A 17,428-nucleotide genomic window follows, 5' to 3' on the forward strand; every position below is an offset into this window, starting at 1 on the left:
ACGTCAGAGATGACGACGACCGGGTAATTGAGTGGGTTAGCTGACTCGGAGTCGCCAGCGACGATTACAAGAGAATACGCACCTTGTTGAATTTTGGGCTCGTGCGCTCGCACGCACATGTCTCGGGATGACTCAGATTCCTATTGGACAGTATTTTATTAGATAGCGCGTTCGTTATTTCGTTCCTGACTCACCAGTTGCTAAGGCACCTGCCGCTTTCCTTATTTACTCGCTTTTCCCTGTCGTGCACGCTCAGAGACTTCCCTTCTTCTGAGCGTGCGTATATCCTCTCATTATGGACACTGTAGGGTACTGACTGTATTGCAGTACGGACTGAGCGTCCGTTCTGCTAGGTAAATACATCTTAGAGACTTCCCTTCTTCTGAGCTACGGACTGAGCGTCCGTTCTGCTAGCCTCAAGCGCGCCCGACAGTCGAAGCCGGGCCCTGCGTGTGAGAAACTCACTGCGAAGAGTTTCTAGACACCTTACCCAGCAATAATTGTGCAGTGCTGGACTTTGTTCGTCGCTCTACGTCTGAGATTTTAGATTCGTTGCAGATTGCATCTGCAAAGGCAAAGAGTGGACGCAACGTACGGAGCGCCACTAATATCCCACGTGACTGGGGGCACCGCAAAATGTACAGCTCAGAAGCGCCACAGAACATCGGCAAAAAGGGACGGAGATTACATTGCATTAAAATGCAATATAATGCGATCTGGTCCGTTATCTTGCATTATAAACTCAAAAATCACTAAAAATCGCATTATAACGCATTATAAATGCCCGATGGTGCATTATAATGCATTATATTTGACCGCCCAATGTGCCGATGAACCTACTCTCCGCGTGAGCGTTGAGTTCTTAGTCATTATCAGCAACAAGGCCCAGATCATCACCCAAATTCCAAATAGAATGAATCAGCTTCCATTACCCAGACCGTCTACACAAATCCAGCAAGATCAAACCCGACACCTGTCCTACAAGCTCTGTGAGATCCGCATCAGCAGTCACGCCCACAGGGCGAGCACGGCGGCGGCGACGGCGGCGACCGTGCTCCCCCAGTCGCTCCAGAAGTCGTTGACGAGGAACACGGCCTTGAGGCGCGGTGCGAGCACGACGCGGATGCGGTGCACGGTCCCGGACGCGGCGTCGGCTGGCGCGCGGACGTACAGCGTCTGGCGCGCCTCGTCGTACTCGTAACTCCCGCCCTCCGCGAGGCCCTGCATGACGACCGCACCGCCGAGCGCGAGGAACGATGGCACGAAGATCTCCGTCACGTGCGACGTCAGCGGCGGGTGGCCCGCGAGAGGCGGGCGGTGCACCGAGGGGCGGACCGCAGGCTGCTCGGATGGCGCGTTGGACGGCCCAGGGACGGCCCACTCGAAGGTGAATTCGCCCGTGTTGACCTCGTATTCGAACCGCAGAGGTATGCCGGCGGCCTTGGATGGGTACGGGCGGACGACGCTGCGCAGGATGCGCGCGCCGTTGTCGAGGGTTGGCGAGCTCCGGTCACAGTCGAGAAGGGAAGGCGCGCCGTTGGCTGAACCGTGAAAAATTCTCGCCGTTCCAATCGTCGCCCTTCCGATCGTCGCTGTTCGGCTTGTAATTCCAGATTCTGAAGACTATTGAGCAAATTTGTGAACATGAGAACATGGGGCAGACATACGTGAATCCCATCATCGCTCGTTCCAAGGCACGCACCATCGCGTCGAACATCCGCAGCTGCCAGGTGAAGCCCTCTGACTTGAACGCTTCCTCACCGCTGCAAACGTGATTAGTACTCTGAATGCTTCGTATCCGGGGTGTACGTACTTCATGTCCATGGGTACGCCGCACTCTCCGATGACCACCGGCTTCTCGCCCAACGAGCGGTAGACTTCTTCAGCGATATTTCGTGTGTGCAGCGCATACTTATCCCACGCTCCCTGCTGGCCTCAATAGAAAGTCTTGAGCGGAAACACGCCCTGAACTGACATCAGTCCGAGCAAGTAATCGATGCTCGTATGGGACGTACCCGAGACAATCCTTGGACATCCACGGAAAAATCGCCGAATCCTTTGGTAAACAGCGCGTTCAAGTCATACCAGTGCGGTTCACACACCATATTCCTCGGCCGATGCTCCGGCGTCCACGAAGTTGGACAAAACTGTTTCGGTCTAAGCGACGCATGAGGGCGGCGGACAGCGAGCAGCGTACCCATTCGGAATGGCTTCAGCGAAGATCATCTTGTCAGAGTTGGACATTGAGTGGGCAAGGTGTGCCCACTTCTCGAGGAAGGGGAAATAGAAGGCTGTGCACCAGTCGACCTATGGCAGACGCTGAGTACTCGACTTAGCGCAACCAGCGTACCATACCTTCGCGTTCGTCATCGAATGCTTCTTGAAGTGGTTCTCCCGGGGAACGATGCCCTCCTTCTTGTTGCAGTCCCAGCCCCAGATGCCGAGCATCTCCCATATACACCGCTCGCCAGTCGGGCCGTCGTGGTACCAGATCTTCCGATCTGCCTTGTTCAGGATGACCTGTGATGTGCGACGCGTAGGTATAAGGAACGAACGCGTCCAGACGCCGACCTCTGTGGGGTGACCAGCACCCAGAGTGAAAGACTGCAATGGGGTCGCTGCAGAAGTGTTAGAAGAGGCTGAGAAGACACAGGCAGCAAAGACGAACGGACGGGTCCAAGATGGAGATCGGCGTTGTAGTCGAAGCCTTGCATTGATTGCAGCTCTACGTATCCCCTATGTGGTTCGTTCATGATCTGTCGAAAGGACATTTGTTACGGGAATGAGTGATACTTTCGTGCTACTGACCTCAAAGCCGATTACACCATCAAGGTCTCCTACGGCCTTGGCAAGCATTTCCCAAGAGTTGAGAAACGAGGCCTGCAAGAACTGTTGGATGGAGATTTTTGCACCGTGGGCATCCTTCACGCGCAGCTTCGGCGTAAACGCGTCTTCGACCCAAAAACATGTCCCATGGTTCATTATGTTCAGTCTAGCGTTCCAAGTAAGGAGAAAACGGAAGTATATACGCCATTATCGCGGCGGCGAGCTTATGGTACCCACACAGCCAGAGACCTCTTTCTTCCTCGACATGCCCTCCACCCTTCACGCCCTTCAGCTATGCCGCGCCGGTCTCTTCGAACGCGCCGAGGTCAAAGCTTGTGACAGTGAGCGTCCACGCTGGCGTGTCTGAGACTTCAGAGTATCGCGACCAGACGTCTTGGTGCATCAAGACGAAGGCGATTACGCCATACTGCGGAAGAAGCGATAAAAGGGCGTGGACATACGCGAGGTATTTGTTGTCGTATTTGCCTCTGGATGGCTGTGAGAAGTGGGTGCTACGTGGACGGTGAGGGTACTCGCGACCCTTCATGTTCCATCGACTCCCACGTAACAAGAAAATGAGCTGGAGTGCGGCGCCATGAGATGCATCGCGCACTACGATGTACGGCATGCACTGAATGTGAATCTCCATCTGCAGGGGCGAGACAAGTGCTCGTGCGCTTGCTCCGGCAGGAACGGTCGGTTCACGAAGGTGACAGCTTCGTGATTCGCAGGAAAAGCCTCGTGATCATCGTTCGCTGGCCTTTCAGCCATGTCAGACCAAACAAAGAAGAGCATGAGGGGCGCACGTTATGCAGTTTCCTGCCAAGTTCACTCTACGCATGGTGCATACTCTGCCGAAACCGTCTACGACGTGGCGGCCGTGAAGAGACAGCTTGCCTCCCGTCGCGGCACCAGGTAAGCTGTGAGAGAATAGCTGTTCCTTTCGTGGCGGGAGTGGTGCTGGCATTTCAGGGATCCAGATTGAGACGAAACGGAGGCGTATAGAGCGAATAGCTCACTGCAATCGCCGGCGACCGTTCGCCGGCTATAGTGACTCCCATCTGACAAGGTAGGAGAATCGATGTTCTACCCTTCCACTCACAGGTTCCAGGGTCTCGGGAATGCAATATCTCTTCAAACGACAGACATTAACTTGAGAAATGACTAAATAGTCTAAAATTGTGAGCGCATCTGCGCTGGTTGCGAACGCGCGAATGCGTGCATTAAATTAACACCCATTAAGCTTCCAGACTCTTGCCAGTTGTCAAGAGGAGAGACTATGTCTAAACTCCGCTGATGGATTTGTCATAAAAGAACACATCATTGTGAACGGACTAGTGCTGAGAATCTGCCACTGAAACGGTGTGTACTTGTGCTGCACACAGGCCGATCATGAGCCGGGTCTGTGCTACTGCAAGGAGGCAGCCTTGTCGAAGAGGCAGCATGCCAAACCGTTGGCAGCGAGCTGCAATAGCTTTGTATATTGTCGTGATACGACGACTGGGCTGCGCGAGCGCGAACTGGCGAGTGGCACGCGGGCACGATCTAATACACACGGTGTTAGCTAGACAGGGGTCCGGTGAGCATACTACATAATGCGCAAGGGCAACGAAGGGAACTTACTCTGAGTGCGAAGGGAAAGAGCACGCAGAGTGGGGGTGCGAGAGGAGTCCTTATATACTAAAAGGAAGCAAAATTGAAAGTCCGCTAGAATGGGGAAGCCTGCCATAAAGAGGTCCGTGCGTGGGAGCACTACATATGATTGTCCAATCACTATCTACGTATTAGCAGCGCCTAATCTAAGATGTCCACCTTAAGTCCATGCCGGGCGGAACGCCGAGCCAGAGCCCCTAGGCGCTTCAACACTCCCCCTTGGCGAGGCGATATGGAACGAGGCCAAGAGACTGGGTGTGACGGTTGTGTACCTCAGCCGGTAAAGGCTTTGTGAGAATATCAGCCGGATTGTCGACACCGGGAATCCTAACAAGTTCGATCAGACCTGCTTCGAATTGCTCGTGAACAGCATGAGCTTTGACGCGGGTGTGTTTCGTGCGATGCTTGACGTTGGGTGACTGGGCAGCGTGAACAACAGATTTGTTGTCGCAGTGGAGAGGGACAGGCTTCGCGAGTGGGTGTTCGATGTACTCAGCAAAGATTTCGAGCCACTGTAAATGTCGGACTGCTTCGTCGGCTGCGAAGTACTCTGCGTCGAAGGTGTCTCGAGCCACAGAGCGTTGCTTGCGAGAAGACCAACTGGTCGCACCTCTACCGAGTTTGTAAACCCAGCCGGATGTTGAGACGGAGTTGTCCTTGTCGTTCGCGAAGTCTGCGTCGGTGTAACCGAGCAAACGGCTATCAGTCTCGTCATTCTGACCTAGACAGAGTCGATAGTTGGAGGTGCCGCGGAGGTACTTGAGAACACGATAGGCGGCAGCTACGTGCTTTGGTGAAGGGTTTGCCTGGTATTGGCAAAGTCGGGCGACGGCAAAGCCGATGTCGGGGCGAGTCCCGAGCATGGCGTACATGAGTGAGCCGAGGAGTGAGCGGTAGAGCTTGATACGGTCTTGTGGGCAGTCTGCAGGGTCTTCCTCGTTCTTCTCGAGTACGATGTCAGTGCCGAGTGGTGTGGATGCGGGGTTGCAGTCTTTGTATCCGAATCGTTTGAGAACGGACTCGATGTACGTTTCCTGGTCGAGGTATGTAGCTCGACTCCCCCTATCCCTCGTGACACGGATGCCGAGGTAGTATTTGAGTTCGCCAAGGTCCTTGAGTTGGAACCTTTCCTTCAGTGCCTCTTTCGTTTGTTGGATGAGATCGAGGCTGTTTCCCATCATAGTTAGGTCGTCAACGTAAACCACTAAAATTTGAGTGGATCCCCCTCGTTGACAGCGAATGAAGATGGATACGTCACCGGCGTCGTGGCATGCGAATCCTATGTCCTTGAGACAGGCTTTGAGCGTGAGGAACCATGTTCGTCCCGCTTGCTTTAACCCGTATATTGCTTTCCGCAGGCGGCATACTTTGCCTGCGTCCGTTACGAAACCTTCGGGTTGCTCCATGTATAGCTCCTCGTCGAGTTCTCCGTTCAGATATGCTCTATCAAAGTCGATCTGATGGATTTCCCAGTCCTGGGTAGTCGCTAGGGCGATGAGGTATCGCCAGGATTCCAGGCGGGCGACGGGAGCGAAGGTGTCTTCGTAGTCGATGCCTTGAACTTGCGTGAACCCCTTGGCTACGAGTCTTGCCTTGTAGCGATCCACTTCTCCGTTCTCGTTGCGCTTGACAACGTATACCCATTTGCACTTGATCGCCTTGCGACCTTTTGGTAGGTCGACAAGTTCCCAGGTGCCTTGTTCCAGAAGGCCAGTGACTTCGGCCTGCATGACAGTCATCCACTCCGCTGAATCCGGGGCATCGGCTGCTTGTTTGTAGGTTCGCGGCTCTCCAGCGATGGAGGAGTCACCTACGATCGCAGCGATGTCGCCCGGTTCCTTGCCTGTGTTCAGTGCTTTCTCGATGTCTGCTTCGGTCGCTCCGGGCCAAATACTTGTCCATTTCTGAGTTGCCTTATGCTCGCGGGTACCGCGGCGGACGCCTGACGACGTCGTGGCATGCTCAGGATTGGTGAAGGGATTGTAATCCCACGAGGTAGTGTTGGGATTTGGCTGGAGTGGCGGAGGGGCGACGATGTGGGATGGTGAGGCTTTGGCCTTGCCTTTGAATTCGGGCTTGACCAGTGCACTTGGCGGGATTGGCGGAGCTGGATACAACTCTGTTCGAGGTGTAAGGCATGGTATTTGGGATGCTGTAGGCGGTTTTGGTGTGATGGGTTGAGTAGGAGGTGGTACAGGCTGTGGCGGCTGCGTAGGAGCCGGTGGCGTGTTAAGGGGTGGTAGTTCGAGTTCGACAGATGACGGCAGCGTGGATGTAGATCCGGTCGGTTGTGTCGAGGACGGTGAGGGTAGGAGTTTGTTGGGGAAGATCGACTCGTCAAATATCACATCAGTACTCGTGGTGATCTTTCTGCTACGTTTATCCCATAGACGATAACCTTTAGAATTCGTCTCATAGCCGATAAACACTAGGCTCTCAGCGTTAGCATCGAGTTTCTTGCGTTTATCCCCGGGTATATGGCGATAGGCCTGGCAACCGAAGACTCGGAAATGGGACACGTCCGGTGTGGTGCCAGTGAGTCGTTCCAGGGGCGTACGCCATGCAATAGCTTTCTTTGGGCCTCTGTTGCGTACGTGCACAGCTGTGCGAACAGCTTCTTCCCAGAATCCGTGTGATAACCCGGTGGTTTGTAGCATTGACTTAGCGGCTTCTACGAGCGTGCGGTTCATGCGCTCAGCTTTGCCGTTTTGCTGTGGGGTACCGGGTATCGTGCGCTCGTGGATGATCCCAGATTTCTTCAACAAGTTGATGAACTTGTTGGACTGGTATTCACCCCCTCGATCTGACCGAAAGACCTTGATGACCGTGTCAAACTGTCACGCGACGAGGGCTACGAAGTCTTTGAACGCGGAGAGGAACTCATCCTTTGTTTGCAGATAGTAGACCCATGTGACGTCGGAGCAGTTGTCGATGAAGGTAGCGAAGTATCGGTGGCCCGTGATGGACACCACTGACATAGGTCCGTCGAGGTCAGAGTGAATGAGGTCGAAGGGTTTGTTGGCGCGTGAGGTGGACGATGTGGGGAATGTACGCCTGTGTGCTTTGCCCAAGATGCAGCCTTCGCAGGGATGCGAAGGTTTATCCATGTCGGCGGTGATGAGGCCTTTGACCGGAGAGGAATCAGCAGCGGCAAGCTTGTGTACTGCCTCCCAGTTCAGGTGACCAAACCGGTGATGGATAACATCGAGCGAAGTGGCGTTGTGCGTGGAGACCGCTACAGATGGTGGAGGTGGAGTAAGGTCCAACCAATACTGACCGCAGGACTTAGTGCCTATGCCAAACGTGGTGTTACCACACTTGATTTGGGCTCGTCCTTTCCCAAAGACGAGATCGAAGCCTTTATCTTCGATGCATGAGACAGATATTAGCCGTCCGGACATTGCAGGACTGTAGAGAACGTTCTCTAGCCTGATGTTTACTGGTTTATTGTCAACGAGCGTAGTGCCTTCGACAACACCTGAACCGAGCGTGCTTACTTGCGTTTTCGCCTTGTCTGCTAGTGTTGCATATGTAGGCGATGCGAAGGCGGTGTATTCAGCGAAGTCGTTCAGGTCATTCGTAATGTGTCGTGTACAGCCAGAGTCTAACATCCAGCGTTTCACACCGTGGAGATACCAGGAAGCGGAGTGAATTTCGGCCTCGGGAGCAGCTGCTCCTTCGGCGGTGACTACATGTACAGATGCGTGACCAGTACTACTACCGGACGGATTACTTTTACCGTCCTGGGCTTTGCCATTGCTACCCTTCCGCGCCTCTTCGGCGGCGGCCTTTTTCTTTCTGCAGTCCTGCTCGTAGTGACCTTTGTAGTGGCAGAAGTTGCACTTGCCCTTCTTGCCGTCAGGTTTGCCAGCTTTGGCTTTCCCTGAGGTAGACGCCTTCAGTGCGTGGAAGGCGGCGACGTTGGTGGAGGAGCTGCGACGTTTCTCTTCGTCGAGGAGACGGTTGCGGATGTCGTCGAGCTTCAAGTCGGCGGGCTTGGTGACTGTGAGTATCAGCTCCACGATGTTGTTGAACGAGTCGGGGAGGGCCGTGAGCAGGCCGAATATCTGCAGGAGCTCCGGGGTTTGGAGGATCCCGGAGGCGCTGACCTCTTGCCAGAGTCGGGCGCGTTCGTCGAGTTGGGCAGCGAGGTCATCGCTGTCCGTGATTGCGTGTGAGAAGTATGCACGGAACTTGACGAATGCTGACATGGTGGTGGAGGCGGCGTAGTTGTCCTTCAGCTTCTTCCACAGCGCGGCGGCTGTGATGTCCACTGGGTTCGCGAGGTGCAGGAGCTCGTCGCCGAGCATGCTGAGGATGTAGAACCTCGCGTATGCGTTCGTCGTCTCCCATGCTTCGATGTCCGCAGCGGAGACGGAGCTGCTTGGGACAGGGGCTCTTTCGGTGCCGTCGACAACCTTCCATGCGCGTGCAGCAATGAAGTACTGCTGCATCATTAGGGACCAGCGTGGGTAGTCGCTGGAACCTTTGAGCTTCCCGATCGCGTCAAGCTTCATCGACGGCAGACCGGTGGCTGATGCGAATGCGGAGGCGGAGGACATTGTCGTTGTGCGGCGAGGTGCAGTTGACGCAGATTGAGAGGGTGTGGTTGGAGCGGCGGGAGTGCGACGTGTAGAACGGGGTGCCGGTGCGGGTGCAGGTGTCGGTGCAGTTGGTGAAGGTGGGCGTGATGCAGATGGACTAGACATGCACTAGAGGATCTCTAGTGTCCGTGTTGCGATGTGGAGTAACACTTGGGGTAAAGACCCTGAGGTGTTATGGAGCAAATGTGTGGCTGGTGCTGGATCTCTCCGAGTGAAGACTCGTGAGGGATGGAGGGTAGATGGGAGCCAGTTACAAGCCGGGGCTCATAACCTATTGTCGTGATACGACGACTGGGCTGCGCGAGCGCGAACTGGCGAGTGGCACACAGGCACGATCTAATACACACGGTGTTAGTCTGAGTGCGAAGGGAAAGAGCACGCTGTATAGCTATGTACCTAATACACACGGTGTTAGCTAGACAGGGGTCCGGTGCGCATACTACATAATGCGCAAGGGCGACGAAGGGAACTTACTCTGAGTGCGAAGGGAAAGAGCACGCAGAGTGGGGGTGCGAGAGGAGTCCTTATATACTAAAAGGAAGCAAAATTGAAAGTCCGCTAGAATGGGGAAGCCTGCCATAAAGAGGTCCGTGCATGGGAGCACTACATATGATTGTCCAATCACTATCTACGTATTAGCAGCGCCTAATCTAAGATGTCCACCTTAAGTCCATGCCGGGCGGAACGCCGAGCCAGAGCCACTAGGCGCTTCAACATTGTACACGACTGCGCAAATTTCATCGAGTGTAGGAGCCTGAAACATGGTATCCGAGGGGCTAATAAGCAGTAGGGGCCTGCAGGGAGGTTGCTAGAAGAGTCGTCTTCACATTTAGTGCATGTCGGCGAGTGTTCGGTTTGGCCTCTGGCCGAAAATCACGGCGCTATGCAAAGCGCATCAGACAAAGATTAAGCCCACCGAGCACAGAGCCTACCATGATACTTTCCCCTCTACCACTCGCCTGACTTATCGTTGGCTCATCTTCAACGCCAATTTTCATGTAGCTATTGTGCCACCAATTATGATTGGAACCTGTGCTGCTAATGGAACAAGCTTAAACAAGACTCTGAGAGCGCGGCGCGACGGGGGCCTCGCGTTCATGGTCTCATCTCTGACGGGGGTATTAAACCTGCACGGCAACGTGTCTATGTCCGCCCACCCGCAATGGGGCCTACTGTAGCACCTGTACGACCAGTCCGGCGGAGCGGTGAGTTTGCCATTGGCCTGTGGCACCGGTCAAGAATGCGGCGGCAGCCTAGGCGTGACCCGGTAGGGCCGCAACACAGACAGGAAAAGCAATAACGCTACGGAAAGAGCGAGTAGGTCTTCTCTCGATACGTTTTGCATCATAGGCCCGAAATATATTAAATATTAATTTTAGCAGGAGAAAATGCAGGGGACGGCAGAACTCCTTGTGACAACGTGACCGCCGCTCTTCAGAGAGGTGGTCGAAGGATATGTGATGCGTGACACGCTAGACTGGTCGTACGGGTACAGCACTGGCACATTCGCCTCGGGGGCGGAAGAGGTGCACGCGTTGGCACTCACCACGAGCTCCGTCTGGTGCAAGGTACACCACGAGTATTGTCACGAGGTTTACACGCGTTTGCCTATGATCGCACAGGAATCCGCGCTCCCGATGTTGTTGCGCAGGAGAGCTGAGCTGGTCGCCACGTCCGGGATACGCATCTTGGGGTTTTGTCTTGGGGTTTTGTCCTGTGGTAGGTGCAATACATGAAGGCATCTTTCTCACGCATCCATTGTTACATAGGCCCAAATAGCGGCCAGGAGAAACTCCTGCTCAGACAGTGGCCTCCCGGGCTTGCCTTATGGATACAAAGAGCTGGCGCACCTGGATCTTACTGAGGAACCCTGCGATAACACTGGCCAGTGTATTCATTCTCGGTACTCGTTCACATATACTCGTACAATCGCCGCTCTCCATCAAAGTCGCGCATCAGAGTAGCTAATCCTCGGGTTACCGCTCGAGCTTAAGACGGTACGCACGTCTGAAAATGAAACGGGTCAGTAATCTAACAATGTGGCATCGAGGGAGAATATCTTACCCCAGCATTAACTCCGACGCTGGTACCAAGGATACTAACTGTTCCAGTACCCAGAGTCGAGCATGTGAAGCCGGTAGCACACGTAAGGCCTGGCATGGGGATCGTCCCGATAAGGGGTATCGTGACAGTGACGCAGGGCGGGACACACACGGTCTGAGCGTTGACCATGCCTGCGGCAAGGGCAAGGGTAGTGATGAGTGTGTAGAGCTGCATCTAAAGAGCAGAGAGCGACAAGTCAGCATTTTGAGTGACGAGGAAGTAAAACGACGAGCGCACTGTAGCGGATACTAGTAGCGAAGTAGAGCGAAGAAGCTGCGACACGATTGTGCTGCTGGAGAACGTTGAGGGCTGTCCGCCCCCCTTTTATAGGTGTATACCACCCTCTAACATCCAAAAGCGTTCGCCCAGTCTGCTCAGTTAGGAAGAGGGACATCGCCGTCCTGAACAAGTATGGCTCCCGTATACAACGTATCACCCTGCGGTGCCCGCACCTATAGTACGCGGACCCTTGAGCAAAACTGGCACCTGTCAGTTAACCAACGCACAAGGTGATAGCTGAACCATGCACTAGAGCCTCTTGGGGCATTACTGTGAGGTACTGGGCATACCTGCGAGGACACTAGTGAGTACGGCATGGCGAAACAGTCCTAGTTGAGTCCTCGCAGCTTTAATTGCGGGTACAGTAGTGTGTTGAACCTCCAGAATAATGGCATGGTTGCAGCGAGTCACCCATACATGCTGTGCGGTGATTCTATGTTAGCCACCCCTGCCATCCGGCATGATCTGAGGACGTTCTTAATGACGTTGCGAGATGATAAGCTGTACATACAGCACATATCTCACCGGACGGCGACTGTGTCTTGCTCGACAACATGACTCTATTTGTTGATGTAGCGAAATGAACGTGTGGCGAGTGTTGAGGCAGCGGTTACCATATACGGAATGTCGGATTGTATGATGGCTTAGTAGTAGCTCACGTTAGTGCCTTATCGATTGTCAGTTATACTTTCATGAAAAAAGCTTATAGAACAGAGGGGCACCTTGTTCACTTCTTGGTGATCCCTTCAGGATGCACGGCGGATTGCCATTGGACGCGCCATCTCGCGAGGCATGCTAAATGTTCCTATGGATCGTATCGAGGCACCAGGAAAAATAAATGGGACGGCTTTGATGAAAGCCCAGAGATCGCTTAAACGCCACACGGTTCTTTGTTAATCTGCATGCGACGTTCGACGAGTCTCGTCTGGAGCACATTTAAAGTGGTTGTCATTTTTACCCATTTGGTGCAGCTATGTGGCGTACCTGCGTGGGTAGTCATGCCTCTACAATGTTCTGGATTGTTCAAGCCTGTTTCTGGATAGCTCTGCCAGAGGAGGTATCATGAGAAATAGAGGAGTATCATTACACCGTGCCAGAAAAGGGCAAGAGAATCGGGCGCCACATTATATGCAACGTGGGAAAGAATCTAGCTCGAGCAATGCAAACGCAAAAGCTTCTGGACGGGATCTACCTCGTCTTCGGCTCCGCCCATAATACTACCAATATGCGAAGTTAGGGAGGGCGGAGAAGCTTGAGTCAAACAGACAGGTGTTATAAACATACACTATTACTCACAGCCGCACTTCCGCTCTACATCCGTGTTTAGCTGCTCAGCAACAAGGCCATAGGCCTCAGCAATGAGGCTTTGTGCGAATCGATGGTAAACGAGAGACGACGAATGTCTCCACCTGCGCCTCATTGCGGTGTCTCTACCGAGTGGTAGATGAGCTGGGACCCACACAATACCGACCACGATATTGCCAGAGATGCACTGATTGGCATCAGCCAGGACATGAGTGTTATGGTATTCATCAGTAGCTCATATCCTGGATGGCGGGACCTGGCTCACCGCTAGTTCAGGGACAGTGAGCAAAAATGACATTCAAGAGTTTCACAGCTCACATTAGCTGTCTCACGCGACCAGCTAACCCGGGGGAGCGCTCCTTCGTCCGTGCAGAAAGAACAAAGCATGACACTCATAACACGTCAGAGATGATGACGACCGGGTAATTGGGTGGGTTAGCTGACTTGGACTCGCCGCCGACGATTGCAAGGGGGTATGCAATACACCCGGCGACCATTACGCAGCGCTGGGCTTTGTCTGTCACTCTGCTTCTGAGAATTGGGATTCGTTGTAGCTTGCGCTGGGCAAGGGCAAAGAGTGGATGTAACGCCACAGACATCCCACGTGACATACACGCCCAGGAGCGCCACAGGTCCTGCTCGCGTGAACATTGGGTTCTTACGGTGCTTTGCAGGCCAATCTGCAGTCGCCGAAAATTTTGTGTGTGTTTGTCCCATACAAATTAATACCATAAGTAGTACCAGGTCAGTCACCGGGAGCCACAGACAGTCACAGTTATTTATTCCAGCACGCCGAGGCAGAGTCTGGCGAAGGATTTGCTGGTGAAGCAACTTTATGTATAACTGAAGCATAGTGATTTGACTGGCTCAGCTTTACCAGGCTTAGGCTTGCAAAAACACAAGCCAAGCCGCAAGCCGCCGCAAGCCATAAGCCAGTGGCTCGGCTTTGGCTTGAGCCGCGGCTTGCATCCTAATTAGGCAGGTACTGTGGACTGACCTTGTCAACGGTTCCACAGCTACCACACATAGATACACGAGCATGTACAGCATGTAAATAGCTTCTTTGCATAGTATAATATCTAAATACATACTGTGGTATAATTTAGATGCAGAACGTCGATAAAACCGTTCAGAAACACCAACTTCATACAAAAGAGAGGATGCACCGAATAAAATGTGCGAGGACGGTGTGTGCGCGAACGGCAGGCAGCGGAGGCTGACACGATGTGGCGGACACCTGCCACGGTCGAGAGTGTCAGGGGTGCCAGCGAGCCGCAGGAAGTGCAGCACAACGTTCCGTGCGCGTCCTCGAGCGGCTGCGCCCAGATAAGCTATCTCATGCCTGGCAGCCTATATGAGAGCTTATCCGCCGGTGCACACGTCATGCAGCACCTCGACGTGGGCGGCCTACGGACAGCATTATGCTACCTGGTGGCGTTCGCCGCTCGAAAGCACACGAAGGTCGCGGCGGCCACTTGACGGCTGACAGGAGCGAGTGGCCCAGGCAGCCCTGGATCATTTACTGCCTCGTAATGGCTGACTTTTGTCTGGCGCCTGCAAGGGTGGTCGTCAGCAATGTCCCGGCGTTGTCCGTCGGAACATCGGAACATCGGCAACGACGGCTCTTGTTAACGTCTATTGGCCCGCTGCTAGTGTGACCTCAGAATGCGCTGTCACGTCCGCACAACGCGGCAGAGGCAGAGCCGGGCGGCATGACACGGTTCGCACGCGGTGGCGGTCAAGGGTGCTTATGGGAGAGGCAGCGGCCAAGCGGGCATCGGGTGCCAGACAGCTAGGGACATCTGACACTCCTTCTGCCGTCGCAATGTTACACGGCAGCCGGTTAAATGGGACAAGCGCTGACATCTCCACTATGTTTCTTCGTGGTGAGGTTCAGTCTCATTGACAGTGTATTAATCTATATGTACTATAAGATAAACATCAGTAAAATAACAGCATGTCTTTTTGGTCTTTTCAAAGTGCAAAAAGCTCATAAAGATGCGAAAGTCTGAAAGACAGGGGCGTCTTTTTTACGCCATGTCACTTGGCGTAAAAAAGACGTCGAGGCTTTTGAAAGATGCCGGGACTTTTGAAAGATCTGAAAAGACCCTCAAAAGTTGCCATAAAAGACAGCATTTCATATGCATATTGGTACACACAGATGTATTTTAGGCAGAATAGACATTTTATTAGGATGCAGAAGATGTAAACAATACATGACAGAGCATCCGCGTGCTTCCGGCAAAGGGCAAACTAACCGGCCTGCGCTTTGCACGCTTACTAATCCCTGTTAGAGCCATCGGACTCGAGCTCGAAGTCGTCGGCCTCTGACAACCCACTAGAGGTTGAGGGATCTGCAACAACCTCAGGAATATCCGCGTATCGGATTTGCGCATACTCGATTGCTTCCTCGTGCAAGCGCCTCCACTCTTCGGCTCCCAGCTTCTTCACTGACTTGTTCCAGCGTGAGGTGCGAGCAACCAGCTGCAATACCTTCTCCTTAGTCTCGTCATTGACCACCCATATGCTTGTGTCCCCCCAGTTATCCTGCGAGTAGTGGCTTGCTCTACCGGTGGGCTTCATGAACTCGCCCGTCTTCCAGAAGCGGAGCGCACGGTTTGCCTAAAAAAAGGTATTAGTTAGCAAGAGAAATCAAGGTAAAATGGTGCTGACGAACTGCGAGAATGCAATGAATCAGCGCGCCCTGAGGGGAACCTGTAGTCTTGTGCCCGGCGGCTTCAACCGGCATGAGAACCTTGGCAACATGGTGGGCGAACGTAGCAATGATCAAAGGATGTGCGAAGCGTCCCTGCAGGGGCATCAGATCAGCGAGATGAGCAGAAGAGCTGCGGTTGTCATTGCAGAGTTGAGATTTCATGAGTCTGACTTACTGATCGCTTCGTTCCTCCTCCCCAGCTCTCGTATACAAAGGGCGCTTTACCAGCCTCATCCCCAAGCATGTACGTGACGAAGTCTTTGATCTTCTCCTTGGAATCAAGATGCTCGTCTTCCGAGATCAAAGTCTTGACGGCCTCCTCGGCCTCTTGTGCGAATTGGTTCCTCCACTGATGTAGAGTTTCTGCGCACTACAACAATCAGGTACACATCGTATACTCCAAACATAAAAATATATCAAATTCAAACGTACCAACTTCATTAAAGCGTCAGTTGGGTCGGAAAGGTCATATTTGGCCACCGCGGTATGCCCCAAGCCTTTCGACAGAAGGGCTTCAAGATCCTGTACAGAAATCTTGAACCACACATCCTGCGCACCAGCGTACTCTCGGATGAGAGGCGCAATGGTGTCACCGAATGCCTGGCGGAGCTCAGGTGCTAGCTCCGTCACCTTTGGCTTAGCTCGATGACCGCTCTTGCCTTTGCGCCGTGTGGCAGGATCTCCACAGGTGATAGTGGTCTTGATCTTGACAAGAGTCTGGATGACCGTAGCACTGAATGGGAAGGAGACAAGGACTGATGAGGAACAGAACACACCTGAGGGCCGAGATCAGCAACTCGTTCTGTTGAAGATGCAACGGTCACTTCGCGCTCATTGATGGTATCGTCCCTTGCATCATCTTCAAGTCCTGCATAATCGTTAACTTGAATCTCTACTTCAGGCTCACGCTGGCCAGGAGTCGAGTCAGAGGAGGAGTTCTTGTCTTTTCCCTTCGCTGCCTGTTGCGCAGCTTGCCATTCATCCGATAGGCCTCCGATGCGTTTGGTCTTCTTTGCCTTCTTCGTAGCACGATTACTAGGAAAGGATCCCGACATCAACACAACACAAACAGGTGACAAGAGTGGGAACGTGCATATCCTCTTCTGGTCCCTCTCTTCTCCGCATTCCCACCATCTGACTATCCGCATCTTTACTCTGCTTCAGGCTCTTTCTTTTTGCCTCCACTTCTGCGCGACCTGTGCGAATCTTTTTGCGGCTTGAGGGCTGCTTTCCGGCGATCTCTAAGTCGTCCAACTCCATTTCAGCATCGTCGCCGCCTTCGTCATCGTCTTCTTCGCTGGGAGGCTTCACGTATTCGCCATCTTCACCTAAACCAGGTGATTCTTCCTGCCATTCCTCTGGCTGCTTGTTGTCATGAGTCTCGGGCTCTGTATCATGGTGGTAAGTAACAGTGCTGTTTAGGCTGCTTATTACGCTGATAGCATATAATCTACCTTGTTGTTCCAGCAGATCCTCCACAACTAGCACATTGTCAACTTCATCAGCTCGCTTCAGAGTTGGTAGTTAGAAGTCAGTCGTCATAATTTGCCAAGCAACGTACCGAGCTAGGCGCAGGGTTTGTTACAATCTCCATATCTTCATCTTGCTGCTGCTGACGGTTTTCAAGCTCAGCAAGCTTTGTAACAGCTTTCTCTACTTGGGAATCCTCTGCAGCTTGATCTTGTGCCTTGGCCTTTTTTTGCGCCTGAATTTCTGTGGTTGAACGACGACGTTTGGGAACCAATTTTGCAGCAGGGTGAGCTGTCTTGTTGCCCGCCCGTGTTCTAACACCTTCTGACATGTCAACAGACCTCTTTGCTACAGTCAACTTAGGTCTGGAAGGTGCCATGAGTATGAAGTGGCAGAGAGCGTGGCAAAAGGGGGATGAGATGGCAGAGAGGCAAGTGGGCAAAGGGCAAAACCTTGCCCAATGTGGCTGACA

At 53.3% G+C, this 17,428-nt stretch overlaps 2 protein-coding genes across 2 annotated transcripts; both read right to left on the reverse strand.

The window, feature by feature from the left end:
* Positions 1 to 1,008: 1,008 nt before the first annotated feature.
* PHACADRAFT_194899 (glycoside hydrolase family 5 protein) lies at positions 1,009 to 2,982 on the reverse strand (the record flags this gene model as incomplete). Its single annotated transcript, XM_007395094.1, has 8 exons — positions 1,009 to 1,623; positions 1,703 to 1,763; positions 1,814 to 1,926; positions 2,016 to 2,157; positions 2,198 to 2,307; positions 2,356 to 2,618; positions 2,669 to 2,756; positions 2,809 to 2,982. 8 exons carry the CDS (start codon positions 2,980 to 2,982, stop codon positions 1,009 to 1,011), a joined length of 1,566 nt encoding a protein of 521 aa, XP_007395156.1.
* Positions 2,983 to 11,072: 8,090 nt separating this feature from the next.
* Positions 11,073 to 17,287, reverse strand: PHACADRAFT_194902 (uncharacterized protein; the record flags this gene model as incomplete). Its single annotated transcript, XM_007395095.1, has 11 exons — positions 11,073 to 11,090; positions 11,148 to 11,360; positions 11,424 to 11,478; positions 15,052 to 15,392; positions 15,448 to 15,579; positions 15,662 to 15,856; positions 15,919 to 16,203; positions 16,263 to 16,505; positions 16,618 to 16,874; positions 16,941 to 16,995; positions 17,048 to 17,287. 11 exons carry the CDS (start codon positions 17,285 to 17,287, stop codon positions 11,073 to 11,075), a joined length of 2,034 nt encoding a protein of 677 aa, XP_007395157.1.
* Positions 17,288 to 17,428: the final 141 nt, after the last annotated feature.

Source organism: Phanerochaete carnosa, assembly GCF_000300595.1.
Source record: "Phanerochaete carnosa HHB-10118-sp unplaced genomic scaffold PHACAscaffold_4, whole genome shotgun sequence".
NCBI lineage: Eukaryota > Fungi > Basidiomycota > Agaricomycetes > Polyporales > Phanerochaetaceae > Phanerochaete > Phanerochaete carnosa.